Source organism: Camelus dromedarius, chromosome 20 (assembly GCF_036321535.1).
Source record: "Camelus dromedarius isolate mCamDro1 chromosome 20, mCamDro1.pat, whole genome shotgun sequence".
NCBI classification, from domain to species: Eukaryota; Metazoa; Chordata; class Mammalia; order Artiodactyla; family Camelidae; genus Camelus; species Camelus dromedarius.
Window position 1 is genome coordinate 32,733,845 of NC_087455.1, and position 12,489 is coordinate 32,746,333.

At 38.1% G+C, this 12,489-nt stretch overlaps 1 protein-coding gene across 7 annotated transcripts in view; it reads right to left on the minus strand.

The window, feature by feature from the left end:
• The window catches only part of CPQ (carboxypeptidase Q), a 391,868-nt gene that overhangs the window by 72,029 nt on the left and 307,350 nt on the right, over nt 1-12,489 (minus strand). For 2 of the 7 annotated variants that reach the window (XM_064476949.1, XM_064476950.1), the window contains exon 7: nt 1,660-1,685. The exons of the other annotated variants lie outside the window; for them this stretch is intronic. In XM_064476949.1, coding sequence (XP_064333019.1) covers nt 1,660-1,685 — 26 coding nt within the window. The remainder of the gene's footprint in view (nt 1-1,659; nt 1,686-12,489) is intronic. 7 annotated transcript variants of the gene reach the window in all.

Here is a 12,489-nt window from a genome sequence, read left to right on the forward strand (position 1 = left end):
TTTAACTTAAAAAAATCACATTTTCCTCCTATTTTAGCATTTTAGAAATTGGAATGCACCTTGTTATTGATATATTCCATAAGATCCTTGCCAAAATCCAGGCAAAGAGACAAATTGTGCCATATATTAGTTGTCAATGTTTGTCCACATACAAAGGTCATCACACACAAAGTGTCCCTGGGAATTCATTTTACACTTGGGTTAAGCTATTTGCATTAGTATCAACACAGATCACTACATTGTTTGAGCCCCTGATAACTGATTAAAATTCTTCATAAGTTTTTCTGTACACAGAAGATCGATTTTCATGTGTGAGGCAAAACAATTAAAGGCAGTAGAAATCGCCAGGTCTCCAAACTAGATCCCAGAGTGCTAAAGATTAGTCAAGACTGGTGTCACCAAACATGCATCATGGAGGCCTCTACTCGGGCACTGAACAATTTATCAAAAGCTTCCTTCAAATTTCCAAAGGCTTTTAGAAATAATAATTAAAAAAAAAAAAACTTAGCCAAATGGGAAAACCAGAGGAAAGCCTATATTCAATATACCACATAATCAGACTGTCAGTCCTAAAGGTACCTGTTTAGCCCTCTGTCAAAATAAGGCACACAGGTTACACCAAGTGGCCTCTCATCCTGACTCGAGGCCTCACTGCTGAGGACCCAGAAGTATTCATATCTTTAGACTTGGGTAGACTTTGATTCTAACTACAAAAGTGTGAGGTGTTGTAGGCTGTTGTTAGTTTTTAAAAACTGTACATTTGATGTAGTTTTATTTTTATTGAAAAGCTTTATTAGTTCTAATTGCAGTCCTTACAATTGTTAATCCTTAAATCAAAGAAATGGAGCAATTAGCCATGTCCTCCTAGGGCAGTCTACCCAAGCAATAGAAATAAGAGCAAAAATAAACAAATGGGACTTAATTAAACTTACAAGCTTTTGCACAGCAAAGGAAACCAGAAGCAAAACAAAATGACAACCTACAGAATGGGAGAAAATATTTGCAAATGATGTGACTGACAAAGGCTTAATTTCCTGAATATACAAACGGCTCATGCAACTTAAGAAGAAAAAAATAAACAACCCAATCCAAAAATGGGCAGAAGACCTAAACAAGCAATTCTCCAATGAAGACATACAAGTGGCCAAAAAGCACAGGAAAAATGCTCAATATCACTAATTATCAGAAAAATGCAAATCAGAACTATAAAGAGGTACACCTCACACCAGTCAGAATCACCATCACTCATAAGGCCATGAATGATAAATGCTGGAGAAGGTGTGGAGAAAAGGGAACCCTCCTACATTGTTGATGGGAATGTAGTTTAGTGCAGCCATTGTGGAAAACCTCAAAAAACTAAAAATAGATTTACCATGTGATCCAGCAATCTCACTTCTGGGTATATATCCAGAGAGAACACTAATTGGAAAAGATACACACACCCCAATGCTCATAGCAGCACTATATACAATAGCCAAGACATGGAAGCAACCTAAATGTCCATCGATAGATGACTGGATAAAGAAGTTGTGGTATATTTATACACTGGGATACTACTCAGCTATAAAAAAGAATAAAATAATGCCATTTGCAGCAACATGGATGGACCTAGAGATCATCATTATAAGTGAAGTAAGTCAGAAAGAGAAAGAAAAATACCGTATGATATCATTCATATGTAGAATCTGAAAAAGAAAAAAGAAAAAAAAGACAATATGAATTCATCTACAAAACAGAAACAGACTCGCAGACATAGTAAACAATCTTATGGTTACCAGGGAAAGGAGGTGGGAAGGGATAAATTTGGGAGTTTGAGATTTACAAATGTTAGCCACTATATATAAAAACAGATTTAAAAAAAAGTTTCAAAAAAAGTGGAATGAAGCATTGAATCTCTTCCAACCAATCACATGGAGACCCTCTTCAGTCTCCTCTCCCCTCCCTCAGGAACCACCAGTATTTTATAGTTTAATATAATACTTGAGAATATGGTATTTGACATTCTGTTGTTTGAGTGGAAGAGGTATGAAGGTTTTTCAAAGTGAAAGGACGTTCCTTCCACTACTATCTGTACATCAACTGCTGGAGCCATGTTTAACAAAAGAGGAATGGTCCAGACTCTTGGAGCTGCTAGTGGTCACATCCTTTGATATTCCTTGGGTTTCCATGTCAGTAATAATTTACTCACCTAAATCTCACTACCCTACTTTAATGGTAAATATCTTCTAAAAGAAGGTAGTATTATACACATAAATACAGAAGGCATTTTTCACTTAATCAGAATAGTCACAAGAAAAGTGCACTTCATTCCACTTGAAAGTCCACAATGGCTGGCTCTTATGAAGACTATGTACTTCATATGTGTCACTTCCATAAAATGAAATAATTAGCTGGGAAATTATATTTGCATTCTCAATATTTTTGTACAATAGGAATGTCATTAATTAGGTATTAACAGTTTTAGAGAACTGAAGGGAGAAGCTTTGTAGACAAAGTCATTATTTTTTTCCATCTTCGTTTGCTCCATTCTTGTCTTGGTAATTCAGAAAAAGATGTTTTAAATAGAGCCTTTCAATGGAAGCCATGGCTACAGTATTGCATGTCAAGGTCATTGCCTGAAAGATGCGAAGATAAAAATCACATCGGCGGTCAGTCCTCCTGCGGAACTCTTGTGGAAGCCAACAGGCTTAGTGCATTAGGTTCCAACTCTGTGTTACACTCTTGAATATGTCCTCATGTTCCTTTTCCTCTCCCTTTCTGATGTATTAGACATTGGCAGGCTGAACTGCCCACGAGAGGCAGCTCTTGATCACAGCCACGTTTCATGGAGAAGCGTAAACACCAATCCATTCCGGCGGATACAATTTTCCGGCACATTCAGAAAACAGCTTGTTGTGCGGAGGGTATAGCTCAAGTGGTAGAGCATATGCTTAGCATGCAGGAGATCCTGGGCTCAATCCCCGTACCTTCTCTAAAAATAAATAAATCTAATTACCTCCCCCCAGCCAAAATAAAATAATTAAATAATACAATAATAAAATATATATATAAAAAAGAAAATATATATATATAAAAGAAAAGAACATATTTAAGGTACAAATTATTTTATCTCCCAACCAAGGAAAGAATAGAGTCCACATTCTTAAAAACAAAACAGAACAAATGTTAAATCATTCTTTAAGTTTCATTTGCAAATAATGTTTAAATTTCTCTTTTGCAATTCACAATTCATCCTCCACCCCCCAATTCACCTTCCCTTCCTTAGTGCTTTACACAGAAACCAGTAAGGTAGGTAGGGTTAAGGCACACTGACTTTTGCAGACCTCATGGCTACCTTCTTTTATAACTGCTGCTCTAGTATTCTATGTTGTGTCCTTAAATTAAGACATCGCTAAGTGGACATGGCCTGTGATATGCTTATTGTGTGATAATGTTCACAAATGTTGGCATAGTGAAATCTCTGTCCTTGTAAATCTTTAAAAATAGCACAAACAGGGATCCATCCTGGTGTATCCCCTGTACTTAGTGTTTCAGGCACAGCTATCCTGGAAGAAAGGAGCTTGATTCGATTTGTGGAGGGTCCCGATGTATTTTCCTAGGTGTCTAAGCTCTACATGTGTAAAAAAGATGTAAACAGTTAAATTCATTATACTCTTTCCGTCTTTCAAGGATCAGAGTTTTGTTCTAGTTTATCCTTTCTTCTAAGATTAGAGGCAATAAGAGATGTCCTAAAGTGGTACCCTGGAGAGCCTCTTATCTGAAGACAATCTTTTAAATAGTAGAATGATCTTAACATTTATTCGTGTGAGGAGTTTCATATCACTACAAATTCTCTTTGGATGTTTTTTGGATTTTCTCTATTGTCCAGCTAAAACTTTACTTAGAAAATGCTCCAAACTAAAAGAAAATTACAGTGAAAATGTTTTTGGAAATTTAGATCATTGTAGCAAGATTTAGACAGTTAACTTCAGAAACAAAAAATATATATTTATTTTTATACTCTCCAGGGAAAGTGCAAATATAAAGCATTGAGAATTATTGGTGACAGCTAATGTCTGCATGATTATATAACATCCCTTGGTCTCACACTCCAAGTGTATGTAGTGACTTCTCCATTCATCCAAGTCATTCCAATAAGTAACTCCTCCATTCACCCATTCATGTGTTACTATAGCCAACATGCCTGAATATATTGGTGTGTATGTACTTCAGACTATGATAAGTGGATAGATGAATACATAAATATGGGTAAATCCTATATATAAGATAAACAGCTGAGACATACATGGTCATAGAAGTATGACCTGACTTATGGCTGAAGTCTGGAGACAGAAAAGCTAGGCTCAAGTTCAGGCTCTGTACCTCACCTCCACACTGTGTAACCTTGGGTACCTTTTTAACCTCAGGAGCCTATTTTTTCTTTTCGTACATGAAATAAGGAAAGCAGTATATGGCCTGGCAACTACCAGGGCCATTACTATGAACAGTGTCTATGCAAAAGTACTGTGATTTATAAATGATCATACAGATGATTTCAATAACATCTTGTAAATAGTAAGAACATAGTACATATTTGTTCAGGAAGTGAGATCTTTGAAAATTCTTGATTATTTCTTTTCTCTCTATCAGTCTATGTAAAAAAAATCTCTAGTATTGGACTTCCAGATCTATTAAAAGGAATGAAGTATTTTCCCTTACCTGGAAAAAAATGTACAATTTTCACAAAGCACATTTCCTTCAGTCTTCTATTACATTCTCTTCTCTTTGACCTTTCCTAATTCAAATTACAAAACATTACCAAAATTACAAGACTTCATTGTCTCCCATTTGGCTCTGTGGGGCATAATAAAGTATTTCCCAGAGCTTTGGAGGGGAAAATACTATCCAGTTATGCCAGTGATGGGGGAAGGTTGCGTGCTATACATTCTCCCAGGCCTTAGTTAATACCTGGAGAGTTTCCTGAAACACATCTACAAGTATTTAACATAGCACTGCCTCTGATTCCATGGGGTGATGCATCTCATTGGATAAGTTTTATTAAATGAAACTAGAGAAATCCATAAAAAGAAATTTCACTCCTGTTTTAACTAGTAATGAAAATTCCATCTAATCTCAAAATAACTCATGTTATGAACCGTTGTTGAAAGGTCTTGTTAAGCTCTTAAAATTTGAATTGTTATTTATATATGTTTTAATGTGTGGGGTATGAAAGCTCTTTAGAAATTGATTCAGAGAACTCTCCTTTAAGAGAACGCTGAAGCCAAAGCAGTTTAGACAAACTGTTGGTTGCTAGGGGTAACCTCAGCTTCTACAATGAATAGTTGTACATGCAGGACAAGCATTAGATGAGAGCATGCAAGAGTGTTATCTTCTGAAAGAAAATAAGGAATAAAAGTTCTAACCTTTTGGTTAGGAAAAAATTGTCCCTTTACATTTTTTACACCAATAGATGAGGCAGAAGGAATTGCAGATATGCCCTAATTGATAAGGAAGTTAGAACGTCAGATCAAGCCCTACTCCATCAGGGGACAAGTGGCATCTTTACAACAACACAAGACTTGAGTTAATACTTATAGAAATGACCTATTAGGATGAGCTCCAGCGAGAAAGACAAAGGATTGTGGGAAATACTCAGGTTGCACTCACAGCTGTGCCCCGTGATTCTGTTTCTCAGTTCCCTGTTTGATCTTCAGCCCTGAGAGTAGCACAGTTTTAATACTACCTATTGTGGCTTCTGGACACTGCTTCTCAGAAGACAAAGGAAACTCACCACACAGTATCTGTTTTCTACCAAAGACCTTGCTGGTAGCCCTGCCAGCTTGACTCTGCCCATTCACTGCTAAGTCATCATCCCCGGACCATTCTTTGATGGTTCTAGCAGAAGTACACAAAAACCACAGCAACCTGAAGGAAGGGACAGACTTCCAGAAAGACTACTGATTACCAAAAGACGTCATGTTCTTGGGGACTCCTGGGAAGACCCTCTCTCCCAGACAATAACTCAGATTTTACAAAAGAAATAGTGCTGGTGAATCTATGCATAAAATTAGGATTTGGTTACACAGTGAGTGACAATTGTAAAAGCAGAAAGTTGCCAAGATGTATTAGGGTGTTCATTTCTTTAAAAGATCCTTCTATATGTATAGGCTTTTTTTTTTTTAAATTGCTGTTTAAAATATTTTTTCAAATGTTATTATATTTAGTTACCTTAATAAAGTGTTCGGCTCTTGCTTTAGGAAACACTGGGAAATTCCTCCAATCAGATTACTGTGTTTGTGGGGCTCACTGGGCTCTAAGGCAGCAGACTGACCTGGTAATGGTGGGCTCTGTTGGCCAAATATCTAAGGGGAAAAACCTGCCACCTCTTGAGTGCTAAGCATACAAGTAACAGTCAGATTAAAATCTACCAAGACGCAGCTAAATGTTAGCGATAAGACACCCTAAATGTTAGAATATCATTATGTGCTACAAATCTCTTCCACCAAAAGATGTGATTATAAGATCGAAAAAGGCTTCAGAAAAAAGTTCTCTAAACTTCTTCCCAATAACAGGAGTCAGCATACTATGGCCAGCACGCCAAATCTGACCTCCTCCTCTACCACCACGGCTTCCCTTCCTCCTTCCCCCTTTACCTCCTCCCCCTCCTCCTTCCTCTCCTCCTCCTTCATCTCCTCCCCTTCCCTCTTCATCTCTTGCCCCTCCCCTTCCTCCCTCCCCCTTCTCCTCCTCCTCCTTCTGTTTTACTGGAAAACAGCCCTGCTCATTTGTCTCTGACTGGTTTGGCACTACAATGATAGAGCTGTGTAGAGATCATACGGCCTGAAAGACTAAAACATTTACTATTTGGAACTTAAAAAATGTCTGCCAACCTTTGCTCTGGAAGACAAAGGGAAGAAGACAGTCTCAGGTAAATTAAAACAGGGCTGGTGATTCAAAAGTGGTTTGCTAACTCTGTGACTCAGTATGGCCCAAGTGCATGTGATGGGACAATTTAGTCCCAAAGGCTCTGACCCACAGGGGTCACTTGTGAACCTCGGCATGACACTTCAGTTCACATGTGTGCGTCCTGGTGTGCCAACTTGATTTGCTTAGGAAGTCCATGCACTAAAAATGCTCTGGGTCCTTCTGGGTCAGACCATGACCTGGTTAGCAACAGGGAGGCAGTGAGGCAGAAACTGTTTGTGCCCAGCATGTGACCTCCAGTAAGCTGGTAAAACAGGCTGCATACAAACTGAAGTCCCTCATGGTTTCATGAATGGAGAATGCACGAGATAAGCAGCCAGCCACAGTAATTCACAAGAGACCTCAGTGTTTTGGCACAATGTTCTCAGAACCAACTTTGAAAGGCAGTTGCCTTACGTGGGTTAGTAATGGTAGCAGAGAAGTCAAAGTCGGGATGGACTTCTTTACATGTACTGGGCAACAAGCAACACTCAAGCCAAACATCATTGCGACCTGAACCCATGAAGTGTTTATACATAATACAGATCGTAAACACTGCCCCACGACTACAGGCAAGGTCTTGCCGTCTCAGGAACATGGAAGGATTCCATTCCCGTCACAGAGACTCTGCTTACTTTACTTCTTTTCTCTTTCATGGGAAAAATAATAAAAAAAAAAAACTAGTGAAGAAGAGCCCCGTTAAAGAGACAAAGGAAGGCTGTGAGTGAAGCCCACTAGTGTTCATTCTCAAGGTGGCGTCGCGCAGCTGTCCTAACATCAAAGGGGATGTTCTGACACCTCTGACATGACATCTACATATAAATACCACACAGAATATTCTGAAGTCCCACAGTCATAATGGAATTCTCCATAGGAGCAAGCAAACAAATGCAAAAGACAGCCCTTTCCTTTTTAAAAAAAATAAAATCCACAAATTCTAATAAGACCCCAAAGAGCTCCCAGGTGTGCTGCTGAAGTTATATGAATGCTGGAACTAGACGAAGCTCCAGACCAAGAACACACTGAGATGAGTGAAATTTAGACCAATTTTGTGATGTGCTTGACAGATTGACGCAAGTATCTAGGCCCTGAAAGAATAACACAGGACGCAAAAGAGCCCAGCAGTCATGACTGAAACAGTGACCTCCGGTTAGTGCGTCTCCACTGCACGGAGCATTAACGATACAAGAAAGGCCGTTCTGGAGACACAGCCCAGACACACTCATGCTGGATGAGTATAGCAGGTCTATTATTTTTATAACCGGAGCCGCAGATGAGCACAGACCTGTTCCCTGCATCACCCTGGCTAAATCAACGTGGAGGCAATAGGGTTGGTGAAATAAAAATGTCCAAGTAAACCCATTTGCCCAGATAAGAATTCTCACAGGCATTTCTAACTCTCCCTTTGTTCTGGAGTGAAACACGAACCTAGTGTGGGTTGGGGAGTTGGCAAGAACTTCACTACTAAAGGAAGCCAGCATTTTTGTATATTTACATAAGTAAAGAGGAAATTTTGTTCCTCAGCATGGCAACACAAGAAATTCTGAGAAAATATTATACATATTCATTTTAACTTTTTCTCTTTTAGACTTGGCTAGAGTTAGGATAAACTAATGTATTTAGAAGGATCATACATCCAATTCCTCATTTAATAAAGCCTGTTTAAAATATTGCCCATATTAATGACTACCAGACACGGCAGTGTTCATAATCCCAGTAATTCAATTGCCAGTAGTTTGTGCAATAAATCAGGAAAAGGTTAAAATATTTTTCATGCCAGAATAGAACGTATCAATCTATTTTATTTGATTACTTTGTGTAATGAGGCTTTTTCAAGGCCAGATTACCTTACTGATTATAATTATGCCAGACCATATTTTTGCTTGAAATGGAAAAGATTTTAAATGTCAGCAATCTAGTTGAAACTATTCTAGGGTGTTGTTCCTCCTTTGTATGTTTCAGGACATGAGAAATGACATCCTGCTCTCCTTGCAAGAGCAGAGAAGAAAGTAACATTGTTCCCATGAAAAGCAGATTAGGGAAATGGCATCTGGACAACAATCATTTCACTCATTGATTTGAAAATTCAATAAAATCATCTACAATATTTTTTAATTCGAAAGTTAAGTTCCACTCCTATAAGTAAACTCTTAAAAATCATGAAAGCATGATAATATCCTTCTCTATGTGGTGACGTTTCCTTCCCAGTGAATGCAAGCTGAATTCAACCAAAAACGAAGTTCATATTTTTTTAAAAAATAATAATTTCATCAACAAAGGAAAACACAAAGCATTTTCTGACATCTTTTTGATTCTATTCTGACTTTCTAGAATAACCTCTTTTCAGGGCATAAGAGGAAGCTCCATCCTCAAACCCTTTTGGGGATCATCCTTGCCTCAGTCTCCATTTTGGTTCCAGTTGAGTTCTGACTGCTCCAGCCCCCATGTGAAGTCCGTGTGCCGGGGAACCAGCTGTGGTTAAGAGCAGGATGGCATTTCTATGTCCTGCTCTTCCAACACATTCCTCCAAATTGAAATCAGGTCATTCCAACCATTAACAGCCCCACAAACCTCATGCTGGGTAAAAAGGCCTTTGATGTCCTTAAGTCATAATGCAGAACACAGAATGAAGGTGGTAGCCTTCAGGCAAGGAAGCAGGAAAGGGTGAAAGAATGATGACCATTAGAAGTGGAACTTTACTTGGGACTCTTCAGAGCTGTACCTTGAAAAATATAAAAAATATTACACCCACAAGAATGGTCAGACATAAGAAGTCTAACAGTGCTACCATGCACTGGGAAGGACGGGGAGCCACCAGGACTCGCACACGATGCCAGTGGGAATGATGAATGGTACGGCCCCCCAACGGTTTGGAGGGATAACTACTAACAAAGTTAGACATTCACCTGTCCTATGACCCAGCAGTTCTACTCGTAGGAAAGAAAAGAGATGCATGTATCCACCAAAAGATTTGTACAAAAATGTTCATATCAGCCTTGTTTGTAACAGCTAAAACCAAATGACCGACAGGAGAATGGATAAGAAGCGGCGGTACATACCATTCACATAACAGAAAACTACTCTGCAACAGAAAGGGACAAACTACTGTTCCTGCCACAACATGGGTGAATCGCAAAACCTTCCTTGTCTATTTGGTGCAGGAAGCCAGACTTGGGAGTATGTACTGCATGACCGAAGTTCAAGACAGGCATAACCAATCTGTGGGGACAAGAATCAGAGGTTGATCTGAAAGGGGAACTTCCTAGGATGACAAGAATGCTCTGTATCTTGATCTGGGGGATGGCTCCATGGGGGGAAACATTTGCCAAATATATATTGAGCTGTTTACTTAAGATCTGTGCATTTTATTATGGAATGCTAATTATACCTCAATGAAACACTGTTAGCATGAAAAATGTGTCACTTCTAAATAACAAATCAATAAACGTAAACATACAGGTGATTCTCAAGTTCATGTGCTAATGTGAGGACAGAGACAGTGGAAAGATCTTTAACGCTAGGAGTGAAAATTTTACAACTTATCAAAATATGTGAAGTAGCATTTTTTTAATAGAAGAAATATATGTACACATCCTTTATGGGACTTTATGGGACTGCCATGAATTGTTACAGGCATGCTGGATGGACACCAGTAACAATTTCTATTCTAGCTGACTCCAAAATATAGTGAAAACCTCAGTATTTCCTGTTTGAACTATTTTACATAGTAACGCCCACCAAAATGCTCATAGACCTTTTTGAGCCAAAGTTTGTTTTCTTAAAAAGTTATGTTTCAGATATCTTAATAAAATTCTACTTTAGTTTCAAAATTTATACACAAACCACAAACAGTCTCACATATTTCACAACAATTTAGTAAGGCTAGTAATTAGTAGAATAATTTAACTAATACTTCGTATGAAAGCATAATTATGAAGTTAAGGTAGCTATTAATCTGAATACAATTTTGAAAATTAGGCAATAAGTTTTATCATATAATTTTAAATCATTTTAATTTTATATTTTCTATGAGTATATCAAAGTAAATTATAAACAAAGATACATTTACTAAGAAAAGGGTAATGAATATTCATGTTAATTTTATTCCCACAAAAGTTTCACTATATGTGTCCATTAAAATAACCTTTATAGAAATTTCACTGTCGAAAAGATTCTATGATCAGGAAGAAAGAATACATTCAGAGCAACAAAAAGAAGAAATAATAATTTTCTACATACTGTTTTTCTCCATAACTAATGCTATGTAAGTGTAGCTAACTTTATTGTTAGACTGCACTAAATAAGAATGCATAGAAAAAAGGAGAGTACATGTACATTTATGTTATTATAATAATATCCTCCTGCAAAACACTTAACTGGCTCCAAACAAAATTTATAAAATTATCATTCAGGTCATACAAGGTCATAATGAGATTATTGTACAGAAATAACACTGTGAAATGTTTTATGATTTTTATCATACAGATTAAGGATCAACAAACTTTTTCTATAAAGGGTCAGATACTTAATATTTTGAAGTTTGCAGGTCACATACAATCTTTGTCCCAAAGTCAGTTAAAACATGTAAAAACACTCTTGTCTTGAGATCTGTGCACAAACAGGTAAATCTGGCCCATAGGCCGTAACTTACTGATCCTTGATGCCGGCCACAAATAACCATAGCTGTATCATAAAAATGTTAGCAGAGTTATTTTAAAAGTTCAAATGTTTTATCTTTATGATCACCAAAATAGGTCCTCCCCACCTACGAGTTCTGTTCCTGTTTGTTACCACCCACACAGACGCGAAGGCCACATCAGGACTCAGTTCCTGTGGACACGAAGTCGGGCAGCTTTCCCTTCTCCCCGCGTCCTGACGACTCACTCAAATCCACCCACTCCTCAGGGATGAGGTCCCGAGCCCTCCTCATGACTAACACGTCATAGCCACTAGTCCCTTTTCTAACTCCTTGGCATTTACTGTGTTAAGCCTTTACACCACTCTGCACCTGTCAGAGTCCTTCGTAAAAGTAAGACAATTTTTGTAAATAATTCAGAACCTCATTATATATTGTTTGTTATACTGACTTCTTTATGTGTGAGTTTAAGTTGATTTTAAGTAGAATGCAAGGTCCTACGGCCAGGACTAGGATCTCTTTTTCCTTTTTTTCCCTCTCTTTCTTCCGTCCCTCTTTCCCTCCCTCTCTTTCTACTTTCCTTCCTACCTTCTTTCCTTCCTACAGATCAGAAAGTATTCCACATCCTTAGAAATGTCTAGATCAGGTGGTTACATATATTGGTTTCAAGGACAGTGTGATTACATTCAATCAGGGATTGGAGAGTTGGTCTGAGGATGTTTCACACAAAAGAGGGTATTTGAGTTCATCCTTGAAGAACACGCAGAGATGGGAAGAAGGCAATTCAAGGCCAAGGAACTGGATGATAAATGGTTCAAAGAAAGACTGGTTCTGTGTAAAGAACCACTTATTTTTTGTCAGACTGTAGGACACGGAGGTGAATGGTGGGAAACCACAGCAGGGAGGACCCC